The following is a 13165-nucleotide window of genomic DNA, read 5'->3' as shown; positions in this document are numbered from 1 at the left end:
GCACTCTCTGCAGGCTCTCGGAGTTGCGCCCTTACATCTCTTTAGTCTTTTAGCCACTGTTTTTCGGTTGATGAGGGTTTTTTTTTTTTACACCTCGAGTTGGTTAAAAAACCCAAATAAGTTGAACTCGGGAGTGTCTGTGAAGCTGTGGCTGTCAATTGTAGCAAAGGTCTTTCCTATGTCTAGCTACAAAGTACCCAAGCTGATGYCTTKACTTCATAKSCCTCATTTTAGAAGCCCTACMCACTGCCTGGCTACTTGCTTACTTYAAATTMATTTACCAGACTTACARGGTTTMGATAGAAGCCGYTGTGGCAGTGTATCATAAGTGTACCTTGGAATAAGATTCTGAAAGCTTGTGATTAATAAGTTAGCAGTTAGATGAAGTAGACATTCAACCTGTCCTACTTTCATCAGTATCTATATAAATTTTCTCAGCTGTTTTTGTTATTTTTGTTTGGTTTGTGACTGCATTACCTATGTGATATTAGAAATAYTTGAAATTTTTATACTAAGTATACTTAAGTGGGAAATACAAAGACACTTTCTGGAAGTGTTGCTTAGGTAGTTCCTGAGTTTGGTGCTGAATATCCCAACAGCTGCTGGTAATCTCGTCTGGATTGTGCTGCCACTGSTGGGGGAAGGATGGAGCCCACGAGGGAAACGGTGCCTTAGTAGACAGCATATGGCAAAACAGTGCTGTGTCATTCCTCCAAGCCCAGATGGTGTGCCTGTATTTTTAGAAGGAATGGGGGGAGAAAAAAAAGCTGACCAATGTTTTTTGATAGGCCCAAAGAACTCCACACATTCCCAAATCAGGCTGCTAAGTCCTTCCTTCAGATAAGATTTATACAGTGTGGTTGTTTAAGATATGGCCCAACACCCGTTTACTGCTAGTCTGGAATATTTTATGTGAGCTTGGCTGAGATACAGCGTGGACTGAATGCTTTGTGTAGTTTTGAGAGTCCCAGTATGGATGCATGTAGGTGCCCCAAACAGGAGTGTTGGTTTTCTCACTGTRGTTATGTACCAGGTGATAGGTGTGGAGAGGAGCCGGGGCAGTGCAGGAGCCTGCTGTCCTGGGAAATACTGGGGGGAAGTATGATGTCATTCTTTGGAGCTTCGTAGCAGCTGATTTATTAGTTTAGGCWCAGAGAAGAAATAATTATTTCTTAGGGGCAGGTGTGGGCCTTGCTTTGGTTTTCATAGCCATGTAAAATCTGACTCAGAAGAAGAGAAGATTGATGAAAGCTATTTACAGCTCTCCCGCTTCTTTTTCCTTTTCTGGGATAAGCCCTGAAAAAAAAGTGTGAATAGAGGGGCAGGTGCTGAGAATGCAGARGTGTTGTGCCCTGCTTTATCCAGCTCTGGCTGTGACTGAAACTTGGAAAAACAAACCCATGAGGGGTAAAAATAGGACAGTCTGTGGTGTCATACAGGGTCCCAGGGTTTCATATATCATCTGTAGGGACAACCAGAAGAACTTCTATGGATAACACCATAACATTTCTGAGGTGAGCTTTGGGAGGTATTCACCACCAAACAACCATGAACTCGTCAATTCCAGAGATGGCTGGGGCACTCTTTGCTGACTTGCAAAGTATTTGCAGTGCAACCCTGCAATTCCATGACAACCTTCTGTTATTTGCTCTGTTCTTCACATGTCAGAAATATTTGGTTTGGCCAGGGATGGACCATCAGTGGCCTCTAGCAGGGCTTTGGGAGACAGCAAACTGTCTGTGATCCCTCACCTTAATATCTTCTAGCCCAGTGTGGATTGACCTCTTTGAAGTGGCCAGTAAGGAATGCACATTTATAAGTGTTCTTTTTCTTGCCTACTTTCGGAGAAAACATTTGACTTCTCAGAAGTTTTTATAATACCTTAAAAAAACCCCTACTCCTTCAAAAAGCAGTGATGGAGAATTCTAGTGACTTGCCAGCTGTGCTTACTTTCCTTTACAATTTGAATGAAAAGTGTGCATGGCATAATTCCTGYATAGTGTTGAAGCTACCACAGCTGTTTGACTTTCAGTTCATGGCCTCAAGCAGTTAAGTATTGGGATAGACTTTTTTTTTTTTTTTCACTTCTGCTGTTACCTGAATTTTTTATCAACCATAAGTGGAAAAAAAGGTGTTTTCTTCACATTTTTTAAAGACAGACAATTTCTGATTTAAAAATATTTCACATTTGCCTCAGTTTGAAGTTCATTTTAGTAGGGGTCACTGTGAAAAGTGAGTGGCTAATTTRTAAGCTTTGTTCAGTTAGCCCTCTCTAGGACCATATGTTACTATTCTATGAATGACACATGGAGGCACATAAATTTTTAGTAACTTTCAGACGGCACAGTGAGTTAATCTTGGTTTGGAATTTGCATGTATAATGGATATAGTAAATCTGTTATGTCCCATGTTTTATTCTTTTTGTTCCTGAAGAGAGTATTCTACATTTAGTAACTATTGCAATAGCTCTCCAAAATTAAAACCTAGAGTTTTCTATCCCAACTGCAGAGCCTGTAAAAAATTGACAACATTGTTAGTTGTTTTTTTGTTTAATCCTTTGGGGTTTTTGCATATCTAGGAATTTGACATCCAAGAGAAGATCAACTTTGAGGTCCGCATGCGAGAAGGCATTTGCAAGCTGCTTGCAGCGAGCACGCAGAAGGAGCAGCTCCTGCGCGCTGTGAAGAACCTGATGGTTTGCAACGCTCGCATCCGCGCCTACAGGGCAGAGCTGCGGGGCCGAAAGGAGGAGCCCAGCCCGGGCAGAACTGAAGAGCAGTGAGTAACAGCTCAAATTTAGAGGGAGCAAGATGAAGCAGGCGTTAACTTGTATGAATTTTTAGTAGTCTGTCTAGGAATGTGGATTTAAATCCTTCCTTCTCTCTTCCCCCATATAAACATAAATTACTGCTGCCTTAACGCATGACTTTATAAGATCATTCCATGATCATCTTTTTGCTTTAGAAAATTAAATACAAGTCTTGTTTTCCTGGGTAGATTTTATTTTTGACATTCAACTGTAATACAATATCAAGTAACACGATAGACATATTTCCTTGATTACCTTTAGCATACAAAAAGGTACCTAGCCAAGTCTGAAGGAACAAAACAAAGCATCCAAGTCAGAATACAGCTATTTCCATTTTTCACTCTTTTTGTTGTTTTCAAGGGCCCTTTAATGGTGGCCCCATCGTGGTTAATTGGTACCCTCTGCTGGCCACTTGTGTTAACTACCGCGAAGTGATAAATGCGACGCTCAGTGGGAAGAAAAGCAGCTGAAAATATTCTCGTATTATAACTCTTGAAGAAGCTAAAGTATGTGTTTTATTTGAATAATGCTGTAATTTTTTGTTCTAAATAAATTTTGTTTTGGGTGCAATGTTGAGAATCGTGGTGCAAGGACACAATTGCTCTCAGGCTATTAATTTAATGAAATATTATATTGCAGTTTAGCATAGAAACCCTTTGAATACATGATCAGCTCCAATTAATTGTATCTTTAGGAGCAGTTCCACTACTTATTGCTTTCAGAAATGTTGTCTTACAGGAGAAATTTGTTGGAGGAAAGAAYAGCWTTTTCTGTCAAYRWTTCTGAAAGCTGATTTTGAAAAATAGCACTTAATRAGTGTGKTATCCTRCAATTATTGCATTTGAATTTMTTTTTCCTACTAAGAGAAGGGATTTTTTTAGTGTTTCATCTTYTATTTATATTTTTAGAGATGGAATAATATCAAATGTATATATGTGGTGGTTTACTCAACTCCTTGCTTTTGATGTCAGTGAGCACAGAATGGTGATGACACATGCCCAGAACAGGGCAGGGGTGTTTGGACATRTGTCTGAACAGCTGTATTGTTTATATGATTTGTGTCTGCCATGCATTGCTTGGGTTTCTGTCTGCAGGGGTCCTTGAGACATCAGTGGAGGTCGTCAGAAGAAATACACTTTATAGAGTTATTTTTCTATCATTTTAATTGTATCTTTTGTAGTTTATAGTCCATTTGGGGTTCTTTTCTTTTGATATTTGCTTAAGACTAGAATTTAAGGCTTAATTGCGGCAGAGAGAGAAAATTCTAGGGTTTTCTAGGGTCTGTCATCTGTTATGAAGATATTCTAACTGTCTCTGGAAGTCATGATACTGGTAGCAGCTTGAAATTTCAATTTCATTAATTGAGGAGGAGGCAATTCTTTAAACAATAATAGAACCAATAAATTAAGTTGYATCTTCATTGACGTGTACAGAAAGGAAAAACTGATTATGTATTTGATCCTGTTKGAGTTGGAAAAGACAAGGAAGATGAATCTACTTGTCTTTTAATACTCAGGTTACATAAGCTTTGGGGTAAAATCTTCTAGGGAATGTAAAAAAATGGTGGTGTACCTTCCTTCCAGTTTATTCTTAAGAAACTAATGACTCATRTCTTAAACCAGAGATACCAAAATTAACTTTAAAGAAAAGCATTTGAAATTAGTTATAATATGAAATCCCTGACACTTCTTAGTGTTTAAAGAGTTGAGTTTTAGATGTCTAAATGCACAGATTTCAAGTCTCTTTTTTCTTTCCTCCTTTTTTGGCAGGCCTTCAGAAAACAGGACAAAAGTCCGGATGGCATGCAGAGCCAAGGTTGCTATATCAGGTAAGAGGTCAGATAGTCACATAATTATAGGATCTAATTGGCTGRACAGTGGCTTGTTATACAAACAAGTTGGTATTTTAAAGTGTCTATGTGGTTCAGAGACAACAGTCCTTTAATGCTTCAAGGGAATTTGTGCTTAAGTCATGCATGGGCTTTTGAAGATCCTACCTTCTATTTCCATTTACTCACAGGGCCTTACACAGAGGGAAATACTTTTTTTTTTTGTTTGCCACTAAACACTGAATGCATTTCAAAGCTATAGAAGTGTGAGTGTGCTGAAAACTTTTCTCCCTGCAATGGCAGACTTAGAAGTGATAGTACAGGGCAGGACTAACAAATTCAGAGCAGAATTTTAATTGGTATACAAATGTTATTTAGGCAATTCAGATTACTACAGCAAAGATATGGCTTCAATGGAGGCCAATAACAAGAATATTTAACAGCCATTCCTAGTGGGCTGGTATATTGTTTTCTAGCTTACTYTCAAACTTCAGCACTGTGGATTTATTGTTTTGTGTGCCTATGCCAACAGTGGATGTTGCTGCATTCTTGTGGCTGTTCTACCAGCTTTGCTAACAGATCTGTTTGTGCTCCCTGGCCTGCTTCATTAGGARTGAAATAGTGTAGAACAGCTCACTACTGAAACTGTTTCAGTTAMTTCTRCATATTTTGATATATSTTTAAGCAAGGTAACTTTTAGTAGWAGAAGAGTGATGAGCACATGGTTCAATAATGTTTTTTGCCAGCACAGCTGTTTGCAGAATGTGTCTTTCTTCCTTATGGTGGTTGGATGAAAGCATCTGTTTGCCTGTCTGTGCTGTGGTTGCACCTTTCTTCAGATTTGGAGAGCTATCTGCAGTGAAGACTTTAGGGTCATATAATACACTTCTGCTGTCTTTGGAAAATCAGAGTTTTTTAAGGACTCTATTTTTAGTATGAAAAACTTGTTCAAGATATGAAAGATTTAGCTTGTTTCTTTTGATGGGCAAAGACCATGGAAGGGTGAAATACACCACTTTGTATTAGATGCTGTCTGTTAATGATTCTGTCCTGTTACCAACACAGTGGCTCTCAGACTGGAGTTATGGCCTCAGAAGTGTGGCATAGATGGAGATGAAGAGGAGGGAGAATCAATGGCCTCACTGTGCAGTCCAGCCTGGGAGAGCTGGATGCTGCCATGCCTTGCCCCTCTTCAGATCCTCGTGTCAGGAAGCCTGGCCAGGTCCAGTTTACAGCAGGAAAGCCTAAATGCTGTTCTTGGCCTTTGCTGAGAGATTTATTCTTTCTATAGATCACTTGTTATTACCTTCTGGTTTTCTACCATCAATAACCCATCCATTTATGAATTTATTAGGGTATCATATGGTTAGTACATGCCAGATGATGATCACCATAAAAATAGGGCAATCGTGACCAACAGCAAAGGTTCAGGAAGAGCTGTGCAGGACTACTGAGGAACATAGTTGCTCCTACAAAAAGCAACTATGTCAGATACTGTGTGGGAAGTGCATTCCTTAATCACAATTTTTCACACTTCTATCATTTTTACTTATCCCCCACACTTGTGAATAAATTATGTAATTTATGTTATTGTACTAATTGATTTTTTTTGTCAGAAGACAACACATCAAATGTTGATCAAAAAGCACAACCATAATTTAAATTAATTTTATAAAGGAATCATTGGGTTTAAATTTGATTAATTGTTGTGTTTGAATGTACCCAATTTGCATCCACACAGGTTTACAGCTAAAGGTAACTGAAATTAAGGTGTGTGAAAATTGATCTTTGTTTTTGATAAATGACAGYGCTTTCAATCCAAGAATTAATTGAAAGCTGATTTACAAGTATCATATTAAACTTGTTCAAGGATTGACTATATATATCCTAATGATTTTCTGACTAAGGTGTAAATTTTTCAGCTAGCAAGATATTGAAAGTGGCATGCAGAAGTAATCTTCAATCTAGTATGCTAATTGCTAACAAGGTCTATTGAGCACATTAAAGTTGTCATTAAGTGTTTGTGATAATTAAAGATAAAAAAGGCTTTTATTTGTGACTACTTTCACATATGAATCTAAATTTAAGACCTTTGTATTTTAGGCAAGAAACATTCTGTGCTTTGTCTCTGACAGAGATAAATATATATGTTTTAAAATTTGAGAGACTTCTGTAATGATTTTAATGAAACGATTTCTCTTTATGTAAAACTTTATTTTTAGAAATGTTATGCAAATGCATCTTTAGAAGTGAAAGGCAGTTTCAGAACACAGTGACGTATTGATTTTTAGGACGTTGGAAGTCTAAAGCTGTATGCTGGCAGTTCACTTGAAAGTTCATCAGTTTTCATGAACACTTAAAAATAGATGAATTTGAAAGTTTCAAAATTGAAATAGCATTTATAGTAAGATGTCTCTTAATAAAAATTAACTGCACTTTGAATTTTTCATTCAACTTCTGAGACAGAGTGACTGTATGCAGTTTCAGTTAAATCAACGAGAAGTTTTGTGGGTAAACCCCTGTTGGAATACATGACACTGACGCCAAAATTCTGGCACTATTTTGCATCTTAACATAATRTTTGTGGATTTTTTCATCAGCCTCATATGAAGACAACACTGGAGTCAGCAAAGCTTCTTTATAACAATACTGAAGATTTCTTTTCACAAGACAATTGTGCTCGTGCTGTTCACTGCTGCCATCATGTGTCATTTAATATATTGCATGTATTTTTAAACAGCACCTCATACTTCAGAAACCAGCTTTGGGTTTATAAAGCCCCCACAGCATTCATCTTCTAGCAGGGGGCTAATAAAAAACATTATATCTAAACCTGAGTACTTGAAGCTGGAGGAAAATGTCACTTAGTACTGTGTTGGATTTAGTAGATACATTGGAAAATTTATTGAAGAAAATACTTTCCTAATATTAAAATGACAGGCATGATTTAAAATAATGGTTCTGTAATTGCTTCTCTACTATGGTTCTGAAGTAAAAGGATATTTTTTGAGTTAAAAGAAAAAAGATTTCTAAACTTTTTATGCCGACTAAGACAATTCTCACTGGGAATGTGATTACAAGTGGTATTTTCTCTGTGGTTAGCAAAACAAGACTGAAGTGTTTGCAGTATAAGTATCCCAGTCTTTTCCTTAAAACAGGAAGGTTTTCCTCTTGCAGTGGGATGAGTGGTTTTCCAGCACAAGGCAACAGAGTTGTGGTTTACATTGGTGTAAATAATGGGCTTAGAGAATGTTAGCTCTCAGAACTATGTTACACAGCTTCTCTGAAACGTTATTTCAGATACTTTCAAAAGAGATTTAGAATATTCTTTATTCTAGCATAATTTCTAAGSAAAAATGACACTTCAAGTTGAACTAATTATTGAATTTTCTTTTGATGTGGATAGTAAACTTGGAATAGTTATGCTGTTCTTTGGGTGGAAGGTCCTGTTATCACCAGAATATCCAAAAAAGAAACAACAAACTTTTTGTAATTTGGTTTGATCACAGATCTACTGTATTGACTATAACTTAATTTCCCTACCTTCCTTTTTCCCCTTTAGATATTCGAATACCATTAATGTGGAAAGACTCTGATCACTTCAGCAATAAAGAAAGTATGTAAGGTATAATGAATTACTCTGATAAGCAGCTGATTATGCCTGTAAATTTAAACTGAACGAGGAAGTTCATTCTCATTTCAACCCCTTTTTGACCTTTTATTAGRTCCATATTTTACTCTTTGTTATGTAAATGCTTGTAATTTGAAGTTGTTGGTTATAGCAAGCTCAATTAGTTCCAAGTCCCATGGTTCTCTGTGTTTAAACCTGCTTTCTAAAGAGTCCACCTGAGGAAGAATTCCAGAGGAAGCAACAGAAAAATGTTGTATTAAATGCTTAACTGAGAAACTTCTGATTAAACACATTGTTCTATGYCTTGTCTCCATTGAGAGAGTATATTGGAGGCTGTTTCCAATGAGAAATTTGAATGAAAGTTGACRGTTGGTGTTGAGTGTATTATTGGATAGCCTTCAAGTACATGCATTTTGCTGTGTCATGGAGATTAATCCTAAATCCGTTCCAGCTGTCACCTGGCATTGATTTCACTTTGATTTTGTATAGGGTCAGAGGTGCAAAGCATGGCAAAATAGTCTAATCCTATGTAGCACATTCATCAAGTGATACAGACCTTGGATCAAATGTTATTTTTTCTGTGTAAAGTCAATTTTACTAAACAAAAGTACATTCTTACTAATGTTTTTGAAGTTGCTAGCACTTACCATMCCTGATTACTCAATTTTTTTTCCCCTAATAGAGGTAGGCATCTTTTCCCTTTGTGTATGTTGTTTTACCTATGCAACAGCTTTAAYAGGTCAACTACCATAAAATTCTATGATGAAAATATCTGATGGGAAGAATTTGAGGGCAATTCCTTAGAGATCAGAATTACCRTTTTGTATAGTTTTGTTTACTGGAAGTGTTTAGTAGTGTGATGTGCAATGTGCCTAATAAAAGCTTTCTCTGGCTCTCTCCAGAATCACAGCGCTATGCAGTGTTTTGTTTGTTCAGAATGGGAGCTGAGGTTTTTGATACTGAGGTGACTATTGTGGATAAAGCAATAACAGATATCTGTTTTGAAAATGTAACCATATTGTGAGTATAATTTACTTTTGTTGAATGAAGTACAAATATTGCTGTTTTCCTTTGAAAGTGGATGTGATTATGAATAAGATATCTGGCTGAGGTCCACTAGGTTTTGCTGTAGGCAAGGGAATCAGTGGAGGTTCTGTTCATTTTAGTGGGTGGAGGATYCCCACCTCTAGAAGGCTGGTTTTTATGCAAAGTGATACTGGTTGTAGATGTGCCACTTGATCTGTATTTCTTTTCATTTTTGCCATGCTGAAGCATTTTTCTTTCTAGAAAGAGAATAATACCTCAAGGGCAGCATTGAGTTAATGCTCAAACCTGAAAGTGATATGAAAATGTAGGTGTAAATTTTGTACCCAATGTTTCAGTGTTATGGTGGTCAGCAGGCTACGGTCTCTTTCCTCTTGGAGCACCTCATGTTCTGGTTCACCTGAACAYGTGCTTGACTCCACTCCCCATCTTTACTTCTTATATCAACAAGTGGGAGTCAGTTTCCTGCAGAAGACTGGAAAGCTAGAACCAAAAACTTTAAATCAAGATCCTGAACACTCAGTTTAAATCAAGTTTTAAACTATCTTAAACATCTGGTTAAGAGTGGGAACAAAGATTTGAATCTGCTGCTTCAAAGAATGATACTTTACCGTTATAATTTTGTGTTAAACACTGCAACAAAAGCAGAAAAGGTACCCTAACTTGCCTTGTATCCCCAAAGATATAGCTTATAAAAGCTTTTGGGATTATTTCATTACAGCGTCTGTGTAATTATATGATTTGTACCTGAAAGATGAGGTTAAGCTTCTGGTTTGATGACTAAGCTTGAGAAAAGARAATCAGCAGAACTGAAAACTGAGAAAGGCTGTGGGCCTGAGGATGCAGCAGGAGGTAGTTGTGAATGACAGATGTTATCAGGTCTAAATAAGATAACATGTTTTTTCAGTAATGGGGTGCAGCTACAATACCTTTAAAACAGTTCAATCTGATTTAGGACCATAGGAAGGAACAGGTTTTCAATCATGTGATTTTTGTGTAAGCGTAGAGGGCAGATTTAAGTGTGTTTGAATGTCTTGCCTGTGTATTTCCATAACAGGGTTTTTTTTTTTTCTGTTTTAAACCTAAACGTTGAATTTCCTGTTTGCAATTGTTTGTGGTGCAATTATAATATCCATCTCATGACCTCAGCACTAAGTTACTGCTGTGTACTCTAGTCCTTGATTCCATATTAATGTATGTCTGTGCCTGAATTTTATGGCATTGYTTCCCTTGATTAGAAATGTTATTTAATAGGTAAAGTAGCAACAGCATTCCTTGGCTCATGCAATTTATTAACAAATGCTCTGAAATTTTCTCCTCCCCCACTTCAGTGATGARGCAAGCCCAGATTTCCAGGTGAAGGTTGAAGTGTATAGCTGCTGTACAGAGGAGCCTTTATATATAACAAACACTCCTAAGAAACTGGCAAAGAAACTTAAAACGTCCCTCAGCAAAGCTACAGGGAAGAAACTCAAAGCTGCACTGGAAGAAGACAGCACTGAACCCCTTTTGCCYGCTGACCCAGTCATCCAGTAAGCCACATATATAGATATTCTGGTTTTGTAACTTTAAAATAGAAATAACCTAAATATAAGTGTTTGGCACACTGCCAAGAAACTGGTTCTTTCTCTACTTGCCCAAGTGAAAAAAAATTTACATTTTAAATAGGAAATGAGAAAGTAGGTGTGAATTCCAACCATGTCACTGAGCCTTGGGGCCTGGTTCTGATCTTGAAACACATGAGCAGGCTTTATCTTTGTTTCCACAGGCAGCCAACTGGTAAATCCACTGTTCTTTGCAAACTCCRTAATATTTTTTGTTTCATCTCTAGAGGAAGTCGAGCTTGTACAGTCTGTGTCCCTCTTTCCATCTATCTCTCCTCCTCCCCCTTTTTCCCATTTACTTCTCACCCATACTATACTATTTTTGCACCTAGCCAATGTTGCTYATACTTGACAGACAAGTAGACATGTCTAAAAGTTACAAGTTGTGTGAAATAAAAAGTGTGTAYGTAGGCAGGAGAAACCACTCCTTTACCCTCTGCCCTAATTCCATTTGCCAGCTTTTCAGTAAAACTCTGGATTTTAAAATTTGAGAGACAAAAGACACTTTATGGTTACAGGCTACTTAACAGGAGATTTCTTAAWTGAATTTAGCACAGAACATTTTAAAATGGCTTACTGGTTTTCAGTGTTCATAGGTATAAGTGCTGTTCCAGTTAATTTTCCTTAAAAAAATTATCTAAAGTTTTTAATGCATTTTTAATGCATTTAACTGCCTACTAATATTTTCCAGCTACTTTAATTTCCTTGGGATTTAAGCAGGCCAAATACCTAATTTTCAAATACTAATAACATTGGTTTATTTTATTTATTTATATTTTTAGAAAGCTTTTTTTTCAAGGAATTATGGGGTTTTTTTGGCCAGCTGAACAGTAAAGAATCAATGCTGAATTCTTGCCAGGTGTTGAGTGTAGTCTTTGTCTAGTTTCATRTATCTGTTTGCTGGGATTTTAAAAGGAAACATTCAAGCATATTCTATCTTTGTTGAACTGATATTACTGTAAACTGATATCACTGTTTGATTCAAAAATTGACATCCAAGAGATCTTATCCACAGAGCAAAATGAATTTTATCACTAACTTTCCAGTGGGTTCCACCTAATGACAATGTATTTTTCAATCTGCATCATGTCAGGTGGCTGTGCTTYCCACCAGCTTCAGCTGGGCCATGACACACTATCATTAGACACAGTTTGAATCAGATATAACCACTGGCTTCTGCACTTGAATATAGATTGCCTGTCTTTTAAGGAAGAAGGCCAGAAGACAATTTAAACAGCTGCCTCCTCCCCTGGGTTTTGCTTTTGGTTTCTCAATTGAATTTTCCTTTCCTCCATCTTGGAAAGTTGTTGTTTCTGCTGTCGATAATCATCTCACAGTGACTGTTACTTTCTTACACAATTAAGGGAACAATGAAGTGTTTAATGATGGCTTTGCTGGGTGATGAAAAAAGTTGCTTGGAAAGAAATGGGTAATTATAGGCCCGATTGTTGTCAATTTTTTTTATAGGTTCCCCCTAGGATTTTTATTAGTAGGACCTTGGTATGTAGCCCTTATAAAGGGGAAGAGACTGCAGGATTACAATAGAACTTTCAAGTATTCCCAGAGAGTTTTACCAGTCCAGCAGGGGAAATTAAACTGCAACAAAAAGTGGAGTTTCTGTATTATGTGAACACCTTTTCTCTGTAGATTTCATTTGTACAAGCCTTTTTCTTTTCAGTGCACACATGAGTGAAATTCTCCATTTTTCTAAAAACTCTGTGATCCCTCTGTGTCAAACTTCTTGCCTTAGAAGTCTCTCTGGTTATTGAGGAAACTGTCAGACTTGTAACTTCCTGAAAAAGCAAAGTGACAAAGTACTTGATTGGTTGCTTAGGTTGGTTAATTTGAGTTATACTGACATTACCTCTTAATTATCTCTCTTTTAGTTCCTATTCAGACTTTTGCCTACTTAGTTTTTCTATACTATCTTAATTTTTTTTCTACTTTTGTCATTAAAAAATATAAAATTTCAGTACAGTTTTACTATTAAATTCCAGAGTAACCAGGTTGTTCTTTGCATAAATCACTGGAGAGTCTCACTCAAGTGCATATTTATTYACTTTGGAGCTGGCCTACACATGCACTGGTGGTTGTTTTCGATGATTGTCCTCTACTGGGCTGAAGGCACAGCACCTTCCATGTCCTATGTTTGAGTTGGCAAATCCCTTGTGATATTGTGCTGGAAGTACACAGTGTAATCTGGTGGCCTCACTTTTATGGTTGGGCTCTTGTTAGTACCTGAAGGTTAT

The 13165-nt window shown here is 37.1% G+C and overlaps 1 protein-coding gene across 3 annotated transcripts in view; it reads left to right on the top strand.

The window, feature by feature from the left end:
- The first annotated feature begins 2445 nt into the window (after window positions 1–2445).
- RTKN2 (rhotekin 2) overlaps window positions 2446–13165 on the top strand; it is a 31489-nt gene continuing 20769 nt past the window's right edge. For 2 of the 3 annotated variants that reach the window (XM_057368396.1, XM_057368395.1), the window contains exons 1-5: window positions 2446–2778; window positions 4579–4637; window positions 8200–8253; window positions 9171–9288; window positions 10644–10844. In XM_057368396.1, the coding sequence (XP_057224379.1) occupies window positions 2618–2778; window positions 4579–4637; window positions 8200–8253; window positions 9171–9288; window positions 10644–10844 (593 nt within the window). In that variant the 5' untranslated portion in view covers window positions 2446–2617. Of the gene's footprint in view, window positions 2779–4578; window positions 4638–8197; window positions 8263–9170; window positions 9289–10643; window positions 10845–13165 lie in introns of those variants that run through there. The other variant, XM_057368397.1, reaches the window with a different exon arrangement.

The sequence above is a fragment of the Malurus melanocephalus genome, unplaced genomic scaffold (genome assembly GCF_030028575.1).
Source record: "Malurus melanocephalus ecotype Western Australia unplaced genomic scaffold, MMel_1.1 scaffold_91, whole genome shotgun sequence".
In the NCBI taxonomy this organism is placed as follows: Eukaryota; Metazoa; Chordata; class Aves; order Passeriformes; family Maluridae; genus Malurus; species Malurus melanocephalus.
The sequence above is the reverse complement of the archived record's forward strand: the minus strand, read 5'-3'. Positions and strand labels throughout refer to the sequence as shown.